This window comes from Candida margitis (assembly GCF_024628925.1).
Source record: "Candida margitis strain CBS 14175 chromosome Unknown scaffold31, whole genome shotgun sequence".
Classification (NCBI taxonomy): domain Eukaryota; kingdom Fungi; phylum Ascomycota; class Pichiomycetes; order Serinales; family Debaryomycetaceae; genus Lodderomyces; species Lodderomyces margitis.
The window spans coordinates 89,142-108,428 of record NW_026261822.1 but is presented as its reverse complement, the minus strand read 5'-3'; the positions used below and the strand labels follow the sequence as shown (position 1 = coordinate 108,428).

General features: G+C 37.6%; 8 protein-coding genes across 8 annotated transcripts; 5 read left to right on the top strand and 3 right to left on the bottom strand. All coding sequences in view use genetic code 12, as the record gives it.

Annotated features, from left to right (window-relative positions):
• Window positions 1-32: 32 nt before the first annotated feature.
• On the bottom strand, window positions 33-995 carry CANMA_003249 (cleavage polyadenylation factor subunit; the record flags this gene model as incomplete). Its single annotated transcript, XM_051815406.1, has 1 exon — window positions 33-995. One exon carries the CDS (start codon window positions 993-995, stop codon window positions 33-35), a length of 963 nt encoding a protein of 320 aa, XP_051671183.1.
• Window positions 996-1,616: 621 nt separating this feature from the next.
• Window positions 1,617-2,756, top strand: TIF5 (translation initiation factor eIF5; the record flags this gene model as incomplete). Its single annotated transcript, XM_051815405.1, has 1 exon — window positions 1,617-2,756. The coding sequence occupies one exon, from the start codon at window positions 1,617-1,619 to the stop codon at window positions 2,754-2,756; it is 1,140 nt and encodes a 379-aa protein (XP_051671182.1).
• A 300-nt stretch (window positions 2,757-3,056) lies between these two features.
• CANMA_003247 (uncharacterized protein) lies at window positions 3,057-6,494 on the bottom strand (the record flags this gene model as incomplete). The annotated part of the gene is made up of 1 exon (XM_051815404.1): window positions 3,057-6,494. The coding sequence occupies one exon, from the start codon at window positions 6,492-6,494 to the stop codon at window positions 3,057-3,059; it is 3,438 nt and encodes a 1,145-aa protein (XP_051671181.1).
• A 1,796-nt stretch (window positions 6,495-8,290) lies between these two features.
• CANMA_003246 (uncharacterized protein) lies at window positions 8,291-9,637 on the bottom strand (the record flags this gene model as incomplete). Its single annotated transcript, XM_051815403.1, has 1 exon — window positions 8,291-9,637. One exon carries the CDS (start codon window positions 9,635-9,637, stop codon window positions 8,291-8,293), a length of 1,347 nt encoding a protein of 448 aa, XP_051671180.1.
• A 925-nt stretch (window positions 9,638-10,562) lies between these two features.
• GRR1 (SCF ubiquitin ligase complex subunit) lies at window positions 10,563-13,139 on the top strand (the record flags this gene model as incomplete). The annotated part of the gene is made up of 1 exon (XM_051815401.1): window positions 10,563-13,139. The coding sequence occupies one exon, from the start codon at window positions 10,563-10,565 to the stop codon at window positions 13,137-13,139; it is 2,577 nt and encodes an 858-aa protein (XP_051671179.1).
• A 617-nt stretch (window positions 13,140-13,756) lies between these two features.
• Window positions 13,757-14,294, top strand: RPL43A (60S ribosomal eL43 domain-containing protein; the record flags this gene model as incomplete). Its single annotated transcript, XM_051815400.1, has 2 exons — window positions 13,757-13,800; window positions 14,018-14,294. The coding sequence occupies 2 exons, from the start codon at window positions 13,757-13,759 to the stop codon at window positions 14,292-14,294; spliced, it is 321 nt and encodes a 106-aa protein (XP_051671178.1).
• Window positions 14,295-14,598: 304 nt separating this feature from the next.
• CANMA_003243 (ESCRT-II subunit protein) lies at window positions 14,599-15,243 on the top strand (the record flags this gene model as incomplete). The annotated part of the gene is made up of 1 exon (XM_051815399.1): window positions 14,599-15,243. One exon carries the CDS (start codon window positions 14,599-14,601, stop codon window positions 15,241-15,243), a length of 645 nt encoding a protein of 214 aa, XP_051671177.1.
• A 781-nt stretch (window positions 15,244-16,024) lies between these two features.
• Window positions 16,025-17,758, top strand: URA7 (CTP synthase; the record flags this gene model as incomplete). Its single annotated transcript, XM_051815398.1, has 1 exon — window positions 16,025-17,758. One exon carries the CDS (start codon window positions 16,025-16,027, stop codon window positions 17,756-17,758), a length of 1,734 nt encoding a protein of 577 aa, XP_051671176.1.
• Between the last annotated feature and the right edge of the window lie 1,529 nt (window positions 17,759-19,287).

The window sequence follows — 19,287 nt, the reverse complement described above, 5'->3', positions numbered from 1 at the left end:
TGTATTTCCGTGCTACTATTTTGGACATTAGACTATTTAGGCGGAGGTGGTGGTGGCGGCGACATGTTGAAGTTGAAATTGGGCATATTTGGCATGTTGGGCATGTTGGGCATGTTGGGCATATTGGGCATATTGGGCATGTTAGGCATCTGCATACCAGGGGGCATCTGCATACCAGGGGGCATCTGCATACCAGGGGGCATCTGCATACCAGGGGGCATCTGCATACCAGGAGGCATCATCATAGGAGGCATACCAGGAGGAAACATACCCATGGGAGGTTGAGGTATACCATTTTTCCCTGGCGCCGGGCTATTCTTGCCCACCTCTGTTCCTGGAAGAGGGCCCCCGGGTCCCTTCATTATTTCAGCCATAATTTTTTGTGGATTAAATTCACCACGTAACTTATCTTGTTTGTGACAATATGCATTCCAAGTGAACTCATCAAATCCAAAATTAAAGTGATCGGAAATGTCTGCTCCTGGTGCTCGCCATGGCTTGACTTTGAAAATTTCCAAATCTAATTGAGTTAATGGTTTACCTTCGTATTCGGGGTTAGCATCAACGTCAAGTTTGGAAGTTGTTCCTGTGGTTGATTTTGTCGTTATTTGTGTTGAAGAGGATGGGTTTGGAGTGCCTGTTGAGGAGGATGGTGCTGCTACTTCAGATAGGATGTCGTTGCCTGGTATTGATGGTTTGGGAGCCATATCTCCTATTATGATGTCAATGTCGTCGTCGTCGTCGTCATCGTCATCTTCATCGTCGTCGTCCTCTTCTTCTTCTTCATCTTCTTCTTCCTCTTCATCCCCCTCGTTCTTTTTCTCTTTGTCGGCTGCATCACCCTTGGCTTTATTGCTGTCAGTCGCGGCATCACCGTCTTTCAGTAGAATTGTCGTCAGCTCTCCTGATGTTTGTGTTTTTTGTTTTTTAGTTACTGGCTGATCCTCATCATCGGACCCATATAGGTAAGCATCATCGTCATCGGAATTGGCCATGGCTTGTATGTGTAGCTTGATTTAATGGCCCATGTACTGCCTTCCATAGATCTTTTTGTCTTTGTTCAATTTCTTTTTTAACAAACAGTGGAGAGCGCTACCATTACGCTATATAGTGTGTGATGGCATTAATGATATCGCCAATGAATCCACAGCTCGTCTTTAGTCTTCGAATTTAACAATCAATTCTTGAAACAACACAACTTGTTTCGACTGAGCTAAGAATCAATTCTTCATTCATACCTCAAAGTCAAATACAAACAAATTTACTCTACTCAAAGGTTCAATGTCGTAAGATGTAGCCACCTGACACACGCGACATTGGTTTTAATTTTTGTTTCCTCTCTTTACTCTCTCTCTCTCTCTCTCTCTGTCTCTGACTATTAGAAAAAAATTTTCCACCTTAAACATTTCATCATCTTCTATATACATTCAGTGGCGAATAAAACAAACCCATTTTAGATTCATTTTTATGATATATTTCAAACAACAACGTATAGATAACATACATTCATCAATTACAAATCTAGATATCATCATACCGCCGAAGTAAAAATTTAATACACCATGTCATTCATAAATATTTGTCGTGATAACACCGATCCGTTTTATCGGTACAAAATGCCTCCTCTCCAGTCCAAGACTGAAGGTAGAGGAAACGGTATCAAGACCGCCATAGTCAACTTGGGTGAAGTTTCACGTGCTTTGAACCGTCCACCGGCATATTTGGTCAAGTTTTTCGGATACGAATTGGGGGCACAAACGCAAATTCAAACTGATCGGTATTTGGTCAATGGGGCTCATGACACTGCCGAGTTGCAGGATTCATTAGATGGATTCATTAACAAGTTTGTCTTGTGTGGATCATGTAAGAACCCGGAAACTGAAATTGTCCTCAAGGGGAAAGATACGTTGGAAAGAGATTGTAAAGCATGTGGTAAAGTCACCATTGTTGATCCCAAACATAAATTGTACTCGTATATCGTGAAGAACCCACCTGATAACAAAAAGGGCAAGAAATCTGCTACGGCAACTGCTAATGTCGTTGGTGGTGGTAAATCGATTTCGGATATTGCTGCTGGTCATGAAGCAAATGAAACGAGTCAGAATGGGGCCGAGGGCGATGGGGACGATGACGAAGATGACGATTTATTGGCCAAGAAGATCAATGCTGAGGCTGCCATGTTGCAGGATTTGAAAATTAAAGATGATGAGTGGGCGGTCGACATGAGTGAAGAGGCAGTTGCCGCTAGAGCCCGTGAATTGGAAGCATTTGATTCATCTAATGCCTATGAGCAATTGGGTGAATGGCTATTTTCAGAATCAGACAATAAGGTGGAAAACTTGCCATCCGATGTTGAAATTTACAAAAAGATTGTTGAATTGGATTTGGTTGAGTCACCAGCCACGTTACAAGTTCTTGCTCAAACTTTATTCGACGAAGGTGTGCTAGATCAAGTTGAACCCCACGTTGGATTATTGACGAAATTGATCAATGGCGATACTGAATTTGAAAAGGCCTTGCTTGGTGGATTGGAAAGATTGATTGGATTGCTGTATCCTTCATTGATTCCCCAAACGCCAAAGATTTTGCACACGTTTTATGATTCTGATTTGATTAGTGAAGAAGTCATTATACGTTGGGGATCAAAAGTCTCAAAAAAGTATGTGCCAAAGGAGGTTTCTAAAAAGGTTAGAAAGGCTGCTAAACCTTTTGTCCAATGGTTACAAGAAGCTGAAGAGGAGAGTGATGAAGAATAAGAGCAAAGAGTTGACAAGAGAAATAGTAGAGTAGATGTAATATTGTTTGTGTATGAAGTCAAAATTATATTTTGTACGAAGACTTTTTTAAAAGGTCAATTAACTATTACTATATTACTATTTAAACAATACTTTTTGTAATTTTTCTTCAAAGGGAAATGATAACTCTCTATTTCGTTTCTTTGCCACCACCTCCTTCTCTTCATAAGATTTTTCCTCTATGTTTCATAATAGTCATTAAAAATTGTCACATAAATTAAATTAAAATTGTGCTGCCAAAAAAAATAAGTCCCCTCTCACTCACATGTACAGGTTTCTTTGTACTGTTGGCGTTCCTGGATTCGAATTGTATCCGAGTGCAGCACTGCTCAAGGATAATTGTTCCAACTGTTGCATGACTGCCAATTCTTGTGGCAGAACTTGTGGTAGCTGTGCCGACAACAGAGGGTAGTATTGTTGCTGCTGCTGTTGTTGCTGTTGCTGTTGTTGTTGTTGTTGTTGTTGTTGTTGTTGTTGCTGCTGGGCTTGTGCCATTGCTTGTTGGGCATAGTATTGTTTCATATAAGCCGATGGTTGTTGACTGGCATAGTGATGATGCTGCAGCTGCTGTTGGTGCAGTTGTTGTGCTTGTACGAGAGGCACGTATGGAAACGATTGAGGTGCAATTTGCTGCATGGGAAATTGTTGTTGAAGGGGCTGCTGCGATTGATGAATTTGTTGTGAATGGTAATTCGATACAAGTGATTGCTGACTGTGTGGCTGGTGATGATACGAATCATATTTAGCTCCATTTACTCCATTAGTTCCATTTGTTCCGTTCCTTTGTGATCTTCTTCCATTGTGATGATGATGATGCCCTCCGTTCCCAGCTCCGGCTCCACCCTTCTTTGTTGAAAAAGATTTACTCAACCTGCTACTCGATAATCCAACCTCATCCATCAACTTCTTATAATTGTGAAAATTGACAATATTAATCTCCATCAAGATTCTCTTTATAGCAGGTAAGAAAGGAGTTGTCAAGTCACCAAGTATTGGATTACTCAAAACCTTGTATATAAATAACGGTCCCGCATTCAAATTATTATTGTCACTTTCTTGTAAAATAAATTTCAAATTGTCAGTATTTTGGAAAATGGCATTAATCATTGCCTGCTTGGCTCTGTCTTCATTGCGATTATTCAATAATTTCAAAATCGTCAAGTTTGCCAACCGATGAACACAAAGGTTATTGATGTTTGGTAAAAACTTGTCAACAATTAACTCGATTTTGGAATCAGAATCACTAAATGTATCCAAATACCAAGTAATTAGTAAACTTCCATTAGAATTGACCGCCAAGTCATTAGCAAACTCGACAATTAACCCAGCAACAAGTAAAACTTGTTCATGAGATACTGCTTGTTTATGGGAATTGTTTGGATCGTGACAACTTTCCAAGATCGTACGAATACATCTTGCCCCATATCTACCAAAACTTATTTCAAGGAAATTGTCATACATGGCCTCAAAGACAAAGTCATTATAAGGTGAGCCAAATTTTATACATCCTTGAATTACATAATTTCCAAACTGATCATTAAATAACTTGACTGCATATGGCTTAAGACTGGCTCCAATCAAGTACATTTGTTGCAATTCTGAGTGACAAAGATTGATGATTTTTTGAATTGCCCATGTACCATTCTTGTGAATTCCCAATTGTGTCAAATAGGGGGCAATTTCCTTCACCATCATCAATTTAACTAATGAGTCATCAATCAAGGTAAACAATTTTTGCACAATTGTATTACCCAAGTAGTCGTAACATATTTCGGGTAATTCGTCAAGCATGGCTAACGCCAATTCATCAAGACCAACTTGACTAAAGCTCGAATCACTTGACTGATCAAATAAACCAGCTTCCTTATTCTCCAACACTTTTCTCAATTCTCTCAAAGTTGGTGAGTCAAATTGTCTTGTCGGTATTGGATCTGGCAATGGGCCAAAATCAGTTCGGTAATTATCATTGGGGTAGGCAACACACTTGTTGATAATGGATTGAATCTTCTTCAAGTCAACCGTTGAAGATAACTTGGTGATTGACTCAATGATGTTACTTTTATTGGCTGTGGTTTCAGCGGCAACAGAATTATGTTTGGTGTTGGTTCCATTCAATTCAGCCGAGGAGATGGATCCATGTTTTGACAACAGCGATTGAGGTGAACTACTTTGTCCTCTACTACTCTTCGCATGATTGATGATGATATTGTTGTTGTTGTTGTTGCTTAAATTGAGCTCAACAAGCGACCTTATTGGCGAGTGAATATCAATTTTGGGTTCTTCAATTTTAGCAAATGCAACATACAATGTATTTCCTGGAGCAATTTCCAAATGATTGAAATTGGCTTTCAAATTCATTGCCGTTTCAATGTTGGTGCATTCAACCAATGCCAATTTAGAAGTAGTGGTAATTGTCATCTTCACACTAACAACACTACCAAACGACTTGTGATTATTTGAATTGACCAAAATGGTAAACAACTTGACAGCATCAACATATAATGGCATATTATCAAACAAAAGAAAACGTGTTGGACCCAAATGCGTATTTTCAAAATTGGTAGTAATCAACAACTGCGAAAAATCAAAATCATCAACTAAATCAGGTTGAAGTTCCTGTTTGGCGAAATCAGGCAGCATAATGACCCCATCGGAATTCTCCAATAGTGGATTAGATTGCTTCAACAGAGCTTGAAAAGAATCGAGTGGGTTAATTTGTGATCTCAAGCCTGATGCTGCATTTGAATTTGAAAATATTTGTTCATTAACTCCTGGTGGCGTGCTTCCAGAGTAAGTTTGTGATCTAATCCTTGGGACTGCTGTTGATTGATCGCCATTCAACATAAAATTATCCACTAGCAAATTCGCGTCATTAGTTTTACCTGCTATGGAAATAAAGGGAGACGTTGTTACTTTGTTTTGGCCATTTCTGTAGTATGCACTACTGTAGTTTGAGCTGGAATTTCCATGATTATTAAATGATTCAGCAGTAGTATTGATGGTGACACTTGGAATTGCTGCATTTGTAGTATATGATCTATTACGGAAGGATTGTTGCTGTTGCTGTTGCTGCTGTTGCTGTTGCTGCTGTTGCTGTTGCTGCTGTTGCTGCTGTTGTTGTTGTTGGTGGTGCTGTTGCTGTTGGTGAGATGGGGAAGACGCGTCTAATGAAGGACTTAAAATAAACTCCGAATGCAAACTGTGGCCGCTGTTTGATGAGTTATTATCATCATTCCAAATCGAATTAGTAGAAAACAATGATCCTGATCTCATTCTTCTAGTAGGTGTAGTGCTCATATTCCCATCAAGATTTAAATTAATATTATTGCCACCGCCATTAGTCATTGACGTATTTGACAAAAAGCTATTATGAAGAGGCGATGTTGAGATGGCAATGTCCTTATTTGGGACATTCAATAAATCGTGGTTATTATTATTATTATTATTATTGTTGTTGTTGTTGCTTGTTTGCGATTCACTGCGATAAATTGGACTACTTGTTAAGGAACTGGGTACGATATTGTTTGTTGTAGTTAAGATGTGACCATTGGGAGTTAATTGGTTGCGGGTGGTGAAAGATGATGGCAATGTTCCTGATCTTCCTCTTCCCTGTGGCTGTTGCTGCAGTTGCTGCAGTTGCAGTTGGTATAACTGTTGACTAGTAAATGATGGTGATGTTGATCTTATAAAATTGTTCATATTGATAGTTTATCCATGTGTAATCTTTTATTACAGTTTCATATAAAAAGGTAGTAGTAGTAGTAGTAGTCGTCAATGTATTCTAAATAAAAAGGGGTGAGTTGGTTGGTTAGTTGATTGGTTGGTTGGGTTGCGTGTGTGTTATGTGTGTGTGTGTTGTGTGTGTTGTGTGTGTCAATAAATCCAAAATAAAATAAAGTAAAATTGCTATAATCAAAGTACAAAATAAGTCAGTAAGTAACACCAAGTAAGTAACTAAGTAAGTACTGTGGTAAGTGTATGGTTAGTAAGTAAAGATGGGTTGTTGTTGGTTGTTGGTTGTTGGTTGTTGTGGTTGTTATTATTATGTATTATTGTATTATTGTATTATTGTATTATTATGTATTTTATTACCATTGAAGTAAAAAATAAAAAAAAAGGAAGGTATATATTGTCTTTTGTATTGCAGTTAGTTTGTATTGCAGTGTTAGTTGTAGAGTGTGTGTTGTGTCCTTCTTTTATAGTGTCATATGGTTTATATGCAGAACTTATTCGTCTTTCAAAACAAATAAAAAAAAAATAGGGGCAATTCTTTTTACTACACACCACCAACCCACCAACCCACCAACAACCCACATACATACAACTAATACACTACTAATATACACTCACACAATACATAATACACATAGGTAGAAGAATCTTTTTCTTATTTTTTGTTTTTTTTTTTTTATAACTAAGGTATAATAATAACTATGTCTCATAAGACCAATTACATTTTCTTTCTTAGTCTACTAATCCTTCTCCCCTCCTCCTACCCAATAGGTTGTACTTCTTAACCTCACTATTATCTTTTTCAAATTAAAAAAAATAAAAAAAAAAAAAAGCTACTGACATCAACTTAAAAAATCTTGAAAGAGCAAAGGGAAAAGGGAAAGGGGCAAGGGGCAAGGGGCAAAGGGCAAAGGAGCATTTTCTAAAGAATCACTCTAATTGTAATCAAACACACGTACTCTCTCTCTCTCTCTCTCTCTCTTGTCTACTCTCTTTTATCTTTATCTCCCTAGCTCTCATCCTTGTCTTACTAAAATCCTACCCATAGCATGTGCTATTTTTCCTGAATTCAGAGCCAGGCTTTTCCTACTGCTCTCTTTTAAAAGAGAGAGAGAGAGAGAGACGACACAAACACCAAAATAAAAATAAAAATAAAAAAGAAAACTATATAATTGACCGACATCATTTGTATCGTCACAAACAGGGTATGTGCTAAACTGCGCCGACTTTCCAATACACACTCACACCCCCTTCCTCTAACGTTGTTCAATTCACACCATTTGTTCTGACAGTTCACCTATTTAAAACAATGACTCAATTGAACACTACTTTGTTATTCTTATTTATATTATTTCTTCGTCATCCCCCCTTCCCATTTAAATATTTACTTATTTATTTATAAAACAAACTAATTTCGCAACACAAAATATTTGCAACAATATATAACCTCCCCCCCCCTCCCCTCCCTCTGTAATAATTTATAATATCCCGCACAATACTTCCATGTTCAAACATTATAGATACTCATAACCAATAAAACAAGAAACAAGAAACAAGAAACAAGAAACAAGAAACAAGAAACAAGAAACAAGAAACAAAAAAGAAAAGAACAGAAAAGTATACAACACCCGTAAAACATTTTTTTCTTTACCAGTCGATGCTTCTCCTTTGAGGATCGGATCTTATATAGACCATAAACTAGCTACATTTATTTTTACCTTTGTTTAACTCTTTTCAGCTACCCTTCCCATATACACAATACCTCAATTGTTTCCATCAGCTTTGGCTTCAATGACTTTGGGAAATGGAAGTGATTTGGAAAAAACAACCACTCTATTAGTATTACTCACATATCCTCTAATAAATCCTTGCGTTATTAAATTGGCAATAATGGTTTCAACCTCCAAATCAGGTATTTGACGCAGTGAAACATCAAGTTTAAAATCAGCATCATTTTCATTGTAAAAACAAGAAAATTCCAAGGCTAATTTGAATGCACTAATTGGTGTAGTTGTTTCACCACTTTGCAATTCCAGAATTATTGTAAAACTTTTATTCAATATACGCAATTGAGCATATTGTCGTAGCAACTCCATCAATATGTACAAGTGATTCTTTAGTAAAACCACCTCATATTTATTCATGCATTGTTCAAACTTGTTCAAGTTTCCATGACATATTGCATCCAAAAAATTATCACAATACATTGTTTTCAATCGTGGGAATCGTTGCCATACTGAACTGCTGGGCACTTCACCCCTATTATAAAGCTTCAACGGGATTAGTATCAACAATATTTGCTCCAATTGATGACTAGACTTATCCTTGTGGTTTGCAATTAAGCTCATTGCTAGATTTAACGACTCTTCACTTTCTAAATAATTACCATCATCCAAAGAAACAAGTGACTGGTAATAAAGATAAGTGATTGCATTTTTACAAGTCGATACATTTTGCGTCATATTAGGCAACGGCTTGTTCCCACTCTTAAGTGAATTGATTGCACTCTTGACAAGAGCTAATTTGCCCATCTTGAAATAACATCTAATCAAATTGGCCAAGAAAAAGTAAACATCATTCCGCTTACTCAATTTGACATCAAGCTTTTTATCATTATTACTCAAATTGAACCCAATCATCAACGTATTGATCAATTGTTGTAACCGTGATGTTTTCGTAGGTGCAAACCCCGAGCCTTCTTCTGCCTCATTCTCAAACACAATCAGGTTCAAATCCTCAGGGTCGCGTTGTTCAATAATCTTGTAAAGCAAAATCAATTCTTCAAAACAGTTTATAATGACAGGCATAATCCAATTATCCTGCTGTTCACTAGCTCGAATCAAACTGATGCATTCCTGATTGAGGTTTTCAAAACAGGTAATGTGTGATCGAGCAATGTATGCACTCTTGACTGCACGCAAGTAGTGCTGTACCACGGGCGCAAATTTGTCAAGATTGTATAAATCATACTCCAGTGGTTCGGGGAAATTCTTTCGTTCCTCCGCCTTATCAGGACCAGGGTTGATAGTAAGGAGTTTTTTCAACTTCTTGCTGTTCTTCTTTTCGATATTTAGCTTTACCAGCTCGATATAGTTTTGTAATGCACTCATAATAGGGATATCTTAAGCAGGGGTTAAAGGTTAGACAATTAATGAGTGGCAGTGGGTATGTGTGGTACTGTAATTGATGTGGGTGGGCTAGTTGGCAGCACCAAGTTATGTTGTCTTAGAATCACACACACACACACACGCACATTGGCTTCCACAGAAATTTTTTGTATGAATACTTTTTTTATGGTGAGAGTTCAGTTGGTAACAAAAAGTATACATTACCTTATTGCCATTTGCCTTTTTTCTCTTTTTGCAACCAAACTGTTGTGCTCTTCGGCTGTTCTGGTAAGTACATTGGAGGTAACTCTATGCAAGGGTATATTGTTGTAACCAAATTAGAAAACCGCCTAATTTGAAAGACCAGGTTGTTATGAATAAGTCCGCAATATGGGCTCCTCTAGCAACCTAAAGTGCACCTTTTCTAGACAGCTACATTTCCTTCAAAGTTTCCTATACTAAACAGAATACAAGCCATAGGCAAGGGAGGTTTATCGTCAACATATATATATATATATATATAAGAAGTATATGTTGCATCAATGTGTCAAATCACATGGTAGCACTTTATTGGTAATTGATTCCCAAAATCTTTTAACTCCTTTGCGGATAAAAAAATAACAAAAACAATCCCACACACACACACAAGTGAACGGTAGATTACCAATCAAATTCAAGCTGCATCAATAGTCACAAACGACACGTATACACATATATACACACCTGCCATAAGCATACACCATCTTACTGCATTCATACAGTGGTGATTAAATAAATCCTACCCCATCTTAATAGTCTTATACGAGTTCGCCTCTCCCAAACTTTAATCACGCACTCACACGAACACACTAATTATCGCTTGCTGCATAACTCCATTTATTTTGCCAGTGCTGTGTATACCCTCCCATCCAAAACCTAGAAGAATCATATGAGTAGTCCTACAAGCTTTGAAGATTATGAACCAGTACAAAGCACAGCCTTATCACCAAGAACAGCAGCTATGAGAAACCCTTCACCTAGTTCAAACGAAGGTGATGACGAATCAACAAATAATATTAATCAGCAACCACCAAAACTCAACAATGGAAATCGCAAAAGCAGGACCCCTTCAAATGACGTAGATGGAAATAGTCAGTATCCTTCTGACTATGTAGATAATGATTTTATGATGGATAACGAATACAACGATTATGAAGAACTAAGGAAAGCAATAATTGTCAAGAGGCGGTTGTCCAGTATCAAACGTCCGCATGGACCGTATATTGATGAACAACTAGCGGTGAACAAAAACTCAATAATGCGATTACCAACTGAAGTGTTGTTACAAATTTTCCACTATTTGGAAAGAAAAGACTGGTACTTGCTAGCTACAACTTGTAGTGAGATTGCTGATTTGATTATAGAAATGTTGTGGTTCCGCCCCAACATGCAAAGTGATTCATCTTTCAAAAAGATAAGGCAAGTAATGGAGATCAACCAATACAAGACCCATTGGGACTATCGACAATTCATCAAGCGTTTGAATTTGTCATTTATGACAAAATTAGTTGATGATAAATTACTAAACTTGTTCATTGGATGTCCAAAGTTGGAGAGATTGACCTTGGTCAATTGTGCCAAACTAACACGTACGCCTATAACTAATGTGCTCCAAGGGTGTGGAAGACTACAGTCGATTGATCTAACGGGGGTCACGGATATCCACGATGATATCATCAATGCATTGGCTGATAATTGCCCTAGATTGCAAGGATTGTATGCACCCGGGTGCGGCAATGTAAGTGAACCAACTATTATCAAATTGTTGAAAAGTTGTCCCATGTTGAAGAGACTAAAGTTTAATTCAAGCACTAATATAACCGATGCTAGTATTCAGGTCATGTATGAAAATTGCAAAGCCCTAGTTGAGATTGATTTGCATGGCTGTGAAAATGTTACTGACAAGTATTTGAAAAAGATATTCTTGGAGTTGACCCAATTGCGTGAATTTAGAATCAGCAGTGCTCCTGGAATCACTGATAAGTTGTTTGAGTTGATCCCTGATGGGTATATTTTGGAAAAACTCAGGATTATAGATATCACGGGCTGCAATGCAATTACGGATAGATTGGTGGAAAAATTGGTGGTTTGCGCACCTCGATTGAGAAATGTCGTTTTGAGTAAATGTATGCAGATAACCGATGCTAGTTTAAGAGCATTGAGCAAACTCGGCAGGAGCTTGCACTACATTCACTTGGGCCATTGTGGGTTGATCACCGATTACGGAGTAGCTGCATTGGTTAGATATTGCCATCGAATACAATATATTGATTTGGCTTGCTGTTCCCAGTTGACTGATTGGACACTTGTTGAGCTTGCAAACTTGCCCAAATTGAGAAGAATTGGACTAGTCAAGTGTTCGATGATTACTGATTCGGGAATATTGGAGTTGGTTAGGCGTCGTGGCGAGCAGGATTGTCTTGAGAGAGTTCATTTGTCATATTGCACCAACTTGAACATTGGTCCCATCTACTTGTTGCTTAAGAGTTGCCCCAAGTTGACACACTTGTCATTGACGGGAATATCAGCATTCTTGAGGCGCGAAATAACGCAATATTGTCGTGATCCGCCACCTGACTTTAACGAGCATCAAAAGTCGTTATTTTGTGTTTTCAGTGGCCACGGTGTTAACCAATTGCGCAACTACTTGACTCAGGTTATGGAAGAAAGAACATATCAAATAGATCAAGGTGATATTCATGCTTTATTCAATGAGAGAAGACGTCGGTTTTTGAATGGCGAGGCTGAGCCAGATGAGGAAGAGTTGAATATCTGGGAGCGAAGATTTGCCTTGCCCCGAGATAATCAATTGAATCAGGAAATGTTAGACATTAATCGTGAGATTTTTAGAGAATTGAATGAGGGAAACATGGGTCCTGAAGAAATGAGAGAACATTTTCAACGATTGATTCGCAATCATCACCAGCAGAGATTGCAAGAGCATAATGCTAGGATTAGAGGTAATCAAAGGCAAGGCGAGGCTCCACCACAACAGCAGCAGCAGCAGCAACAACAACAACAACATGCAACTCCTCCGCCACAACCTCGAACTGCAGTGCAACAACAACAACAACAACAACAACAACAACAACAAGCTCCACCTCAGCCGCCCCGTCCACAACCTCAGCAACAAGTACAGGAAGCTGCCCCTCAGCCTGTATTCCCACCGACAAATTTTCCAAATGATACACAGTTTTTCCATCCACATCTTAATGCTAATGCTAATCCACAGAATGCACCACAAATTGAGCAACCACCAATGTTTCCTAATCGGGTTGACCAGCATAATCAACCGCTACCAAGATTTGGCAACCAACAAGTGCAGCCGATTCAGAATCCAGGTCAACCTGAAACGGTGATTATCGATAGCGATGAAGATGTGGAAATGGTAGATGCCGTTGCCGGTATTGATGCTGATGCTGACGCCAACACTGGTGCTGGTAATTTGTTTCCAAGAATGGGTTAAACCTTCCCTTCAATCACTAGGAATTTTGGGGTTTGCATAAGCTAATGTCTTACTGATCTATATACGCAGTCTAGTCTTTTGTATGTTATAGGCCGCAATATTGCTAGTGCATGAGCTATACACAACAAAGCTGTAGGGTATATGAGGAGTATCACGAGATCATCTGGTGTATTGTGTATGCGTTAGGGCTGCAACCCTTGTTCCTGTATACAATTAACCAGTGCTAACAAAAAAGTTTTAATGTGTGCGAAAGTGGTAACAACCATACGCACAAACGAAAAAATAGTTTGATCAAAAAAAATTTCATAATAGAAAAATAACTAAAAAGAGTGTTTCAATTTTTTTTTCGGTTTTTTTAGAACTTCTTACAACAACAAGATATACAATGTATGTGGACCATTATAGAGATATATATGAGATCATTGGGATAGACGTTAAATGGAAGAATTAATGGCATAGGAGCATAGGAGCATAGGAGCACACGTATTGGAATGAGTTTTTGCGAGTTAAAATATGGACTATGTTTGAAGAAAGAAATGTTTAATGAGTTGTGATGGAATGAAGGAGTTGAAGCCAATACAGTATTGAATAATTTTCAAAGACTGATGAGAGGATTCATGGCTACTATAGCTAGGAATAGCATGGCCAACCTTATGGAGATGTAAAGGATAAGACTGGGTAGAAGACATTGACATTATTTTTCAATCACTATTCAAACGTCTTCACTACCATTGGATTCCAATGCAATAGAACAAAGCGGTTATATTCAAACTCAGTTTCCTTTATTGATGCCATATGCCTCTGTAATACTTTCAATTATCCTATGATCTTTTGATAATTATTCACCAGCACGCAATACTAACATTTTTATTTTTTAGGACTAAAAGAACAAAGAAGGTTGGAATTACCGGTAAATTCGGTGTCAGATATGGTTCATCATTGAGAAGACAAACCAAGAAGTTGGAAGTTCAACAACACGCCAAATACGACTGTTCATTCTGTGGTAAGAGAACTGTCCAAAGAGGTGCTGCTGGTATCTGGACATGTAAATCTTGTAGGAAGACTGTTGCTGGTGGTGCTTACACTGTTTCCACTGCTGCTGCTGCCACTGTTAGATCAACCATTCGTCGTTTGAGAGATATGGCTGAAGCTTAAGGTGGGGGTAAGAACAGAGTTTTGTTGAAAGGTTTATATTATTTTGAGGAGTCTTTTGTGTGTATTGTATACAATATTATCACATTAATGAAACATTAAAAAGCATTAATAGAACTGGATGGAAATGTAGTTCACTCTGTATCGAGTTAGAGATGTGGAAGTTGTCAAGATCAGATTTTTTTGGTTACTTGGCTGGTACTTATCGATAACGTTGAATGAAAAAAAAAATAAAAAAAAAAAAAAAGAAAATAGATCTACAGAAAATAAATAAAATCATGTAGAGAGTTAACACCAGGAATTACCCATGTCCACTGAACCACACTTTGAGTTTCCCAAAATACATTCATTCCCACCGTTGTATACCAAGCAGCCAAATCAAACGGTACAACAACAACAAATAGAATCATGGTGCAATATCCTTCTACAGTATTGTGAATTCTATAAAATTACGTCACTCACGATTGAAGGGGCCCCAAAGCATTCGCAACTAGCATCGTCATCATCAGCATCAGCATCAACACCAGTATCAGCACCATATACAAAGGGAGATATACCGCCCCTTTTCACCAATAAAGCAATTAACCGACAAGTCAATACTGAATTCAAAAATGTCATAATTACAAACTTGATACATTCGAAGAAGGCCGAATATATCAATCACAAGAAACCTGAATTGGGCATATTTGTGTATTGGAGGAGTATTGTTGATTGGGGTAACTTGTTATATGAGTATATCACCAATACAGGACAACAAGGAACTGTGCTTACGTTGTATGAATTGACCAAAAGTGATGATGATGATGATAACGTCAACAGTTTGCCTCAAGAGTTGCGCAATTTGGATGAAGAGTTATTGGTGAAGGTGATTAAGGATTATTTGATTAAACAGGGTAAAGCACAGCTTTTGATGAATGAATCGAACGAAATTGGTGGTGTCAAGATAGTTTAGAAGAGAGAGACAGAGCAAAAAAGGGATTTTTATGTATAAAGTGGCATTTCAGTACCGTTGATGAAAGCTAGTAATGAGAATTTCACAATCGCATTGTACTTGCAAAGTTCATATGGTCTACAAGTTAAGAACAAATGTAGGATCTTTCAAATATTCAGTTCCTGCCATTAGCCCATCACTGTGAGTCAGAATCGCAGCGATGGGCAACATCATTAGATGTCAAAGGCATATATCAAAGATGAAAAGAAACACTACTTTGCTGATTAAAAGGTACTCTTTAGATATCGTGTGTGCACAATATTGCAGTACATGGACCTCAGTATCTTTTTTAATTTTTAAAAAGAGTGTATAACTCAGCACACATATAGAACCAGTTGTCGTATAATTCCTAAATAGGAAGTTAACATTGTTTTTTGTTTTGTGTATGAGAAGAGGAAGAAATTTTTTTTTTTTTCTGTTCTTCTCAATTGAGCAAAAAGTTTATACCGATGAGATCTCTTACTTTCTTCTTCTTCTTCTTCTTCTTCCCGCTTAAATCAGTTCATTTAAGAGGGCATAGTACGACTTTATCACAACACCATACTCCTTCTTTTCCAACTTTTTTTAGATCCTTTATCCAAAAAAAATTTAATACAGAGTTTCTTTTTGGACGTGTTGACAGAATTGAATCAAGACGTGTTTTCACCATTCACTTATCCCTCTCAGGTTCCCACTTTAAATTTCTATCTTTTATTTTCCCATTTTTTGTCTTTTTGCAAATACTTAAACTATTGAATCAACTATGAAGTACGTTGTTGTATCAGGTGGTGTCATTTCCGGTATCGGTAAGGGTGTTTTGGCTTCATCTACCGGGTTATTATTCAAGACTTTGGGATTACGAGTTACTTCTATCAAGATTGATCCTTATATGAACATTGATGCTGGTACTATGTCTCCATTGGAGCATGGTGAATGTTTCGTGTTGAACGATGGTGGTGAAGTTGACTTGGATTTGGGAAACTATGAACGATACTTGAATATCACCTTGACCAAGAATCATAATATAACCACGGGTAAGATTTACTCTAAAGTAATTGAAAGAGAAAGAAAGGGGGATTACTTGGGTAAAACGGTGCAGGTTGTTCCTCATATTACCAATGCTATTCAGGAATGGATTGAAGAAGTATCGAGAATCCCTGTTGATGATACCGGATTGGAACCCGAGGTTTGTATCATTGAATTGGGAGGAACTGTGGGTGATATTGAAAGTGCTCCCTTTGTTGAAGCATTGAGACAGTTTCAATTTAGAGTTGGTAGTGGCAATTTTGCATTGATTCACGTTAGTTTAGTACCAGTTATTCATGGTGAGCAAAAGACTAAACCAACACAAGCTGCTATTAAAGATTTAAGAAGTTTAGGGTTGACTCCCGATATGGTTGCTTGTAGATGTCAAGAAGAATTGGAACGTCAAACTATTGAGAAAATTGGTATGTTTTGTCATGTCGGACCCGATCAAGTCATTGCTGTTCATGACGTTAATTCGACTTATCACGTCCCACTTTTATTAAAACAGCAAAAAATGATGAATTATTTGACTACGAAATTGACCATTGGCAAAGTTAATTCACAGGCCTTGGTTAGAGGTGAAGAATTGTTGAATAAATGGAGACAATTGACCACGGCTCATGATAAATCATTTGAAACTGTTACTATTGCATTAGTGGGTAAATATACCAACTTGCATGATTCATATTTATCAGTCATTAAATCGCTTGAACATGCGTCAATGAGATGTAATAGAAGATTGAAGATTGAATGGGTCGAATCAACCAATTTAGAAGAAGGTAAAAAGGAGGAGAATTTATCGGAATATCATAAAGCATGGCACTATGTTTGCCAAGCTGATGGTATCTTGGTCCCAGGTGGGTTTGGATCTCGTGGTATTGAAGGTATGATTGCTGCTGCTAAGTATGCTCGTGAAAACGATATTCCATACTTGGGTGTCTGTCTTGGTTTACAAATTGCCGTCATTGAATTCGTGAGAAATGTCGTTGGCATTGCCAACTCTACTTCGCAAGAATTTGATGAATACAAACAAGAAGATGGCATTCCTCCATCAGTCGTGTACATGCCTGATGTTGATCAAGTCAAATTGGGAGGAACAATGAGATTAGGTATTCATGAAACGAAATTCTCATCCGATTCACAATGGAGTAACTTGCGTAAATTATACGGTGGTTCCGATGCCGTTTATGAAAGACACAGACATAGATATGAAGTTAACCCGGAATTGATCCCTACTATTGAAGACCAAGGGTTGAAATTTATTGGTAAAGATGAATCTGATAAACGTATGGAAATGATTGAATTGGATCATAAATTACATAAATTCTTCATTGGTACTCAATATCACCCGGAATATTTATCTAAGGTATTGGATCCATCAAGACCATTTTTGGGTTTGGTTGCCGCCTCAGCTGGAATTTTGGAGGATGTTTTAAACAGAGATGACTTGAATTATAAAGGAGAGTTTTAGTAAAGGGTAAAGTGTGTGTTGAATAGATTTGAATTACTAATTTTTGATGATTAAATAAAGATTAATAAAGTTTTGCAGATTAGCTTGTAGTGTATGGCTCTAAACAAGTTGATTTGGATGGCTACAAGACAAGACGGTGGTGAAAATGTGTTGTTTTTCCAATAAGGCTATAATCAAGTGGAAGCCATGGAAATTGTTTCGCAATTGGGGACTACAGTAGTGATATGATACTGGTTCTTGTTATCTATTTGCAGTAAACGATGTTCATACATCCTAACCTCTGAGAATAGAACCCATAGCTGCATGTTTTCCTCAATATGTGCGACTAGGTTATTGCTTTTCTAAATCCTGTACATTTTCCCCTTCAAGGCTGTTTGAAGGCTTCGAACTAACATCCAATAACTTGCAAATCAAACCGATTAGAATCCAGGAACCAATTTGTCCTAGTGGCCCCATTAGATATTCGAATGGGCAAAATAAAGCCAACCATACTGTCCAAGTATTAATTAGGAAATAACTTAAAAGCAACTTCAGCTTCCGACTGATTTTACTATCCCATAATTTTGGCACTTCATTCAAGTCATCTTCATTTACAACGTGCTGATAATATAGCCGAAGAATGGCATAGGGTGCGCCCAATACCAACATACATGTGTAAGCAAACCACGGCAAGGCATACAATCCTGCTCGACTTCCAGTAAATATGTTCCTGTTTTGCTTGTGTAAAGTATAACCTCGTATTAGAAATAGGGTCACCATTGTACATGAAAACGCATACTGGAAAAAGCGAAGTTTTTGCATCATTGTGTGGAACTAGTGCTTTATTTGGATAGAAAGCTCTTGTGTACTCGTGTGCCAAACTATTAATTGAACACATTTTCTCTTGGATGGTAGCGAAGGGAAGAGGGCAAACAGAACCATTCACCAAAACTCTATTGATTGGCCAAACGCACCTAGTACCATTATTAGTTTACTTTTCTTTATTGTTGGGAGTATGCTAAAAACAGTTGTGGATGAAATCTTCGAGAGGCAGGATGGATTCAAGCTTTTCTTTTGTCCCTTTGTAATGATACATATCTATTTGAGCCAATTAAAGTGTATTGTTTATTGAGATCTAGTTGGGTCATCTACTGTTCCGTATTAGTTTCTGTTCCAAAGCTTTAAACTGTTTTGGAGATCCCTTTAGTTTTTCACTTTATTAGTCAAAGTTTTAAAAAGAATTAGCACCAATTCTACAAGAATTTAATCATTTCGCAGCCAAATTTCTATATCCTTAAGATACAAACTATTTACGTGACAAAACTAACACTTGGTCACCAAAAAGATTTAAATTGGCATTCCCATTAAGCATTCCTTCAAACTTACCATCCGATCAACTAGAACTTCAATGGTGGGGCATGGTTAATAGTTCGTGGCCCTTGCATTGAATTCGCCGCGTTTCTCTTTTATTTGTTTTTTCTTTTATTTTTATTTTTTTTTTAGTTTTGCCGCAGGAAACTAAAAATCTTTTAGTGACTAAGCATAAAAAA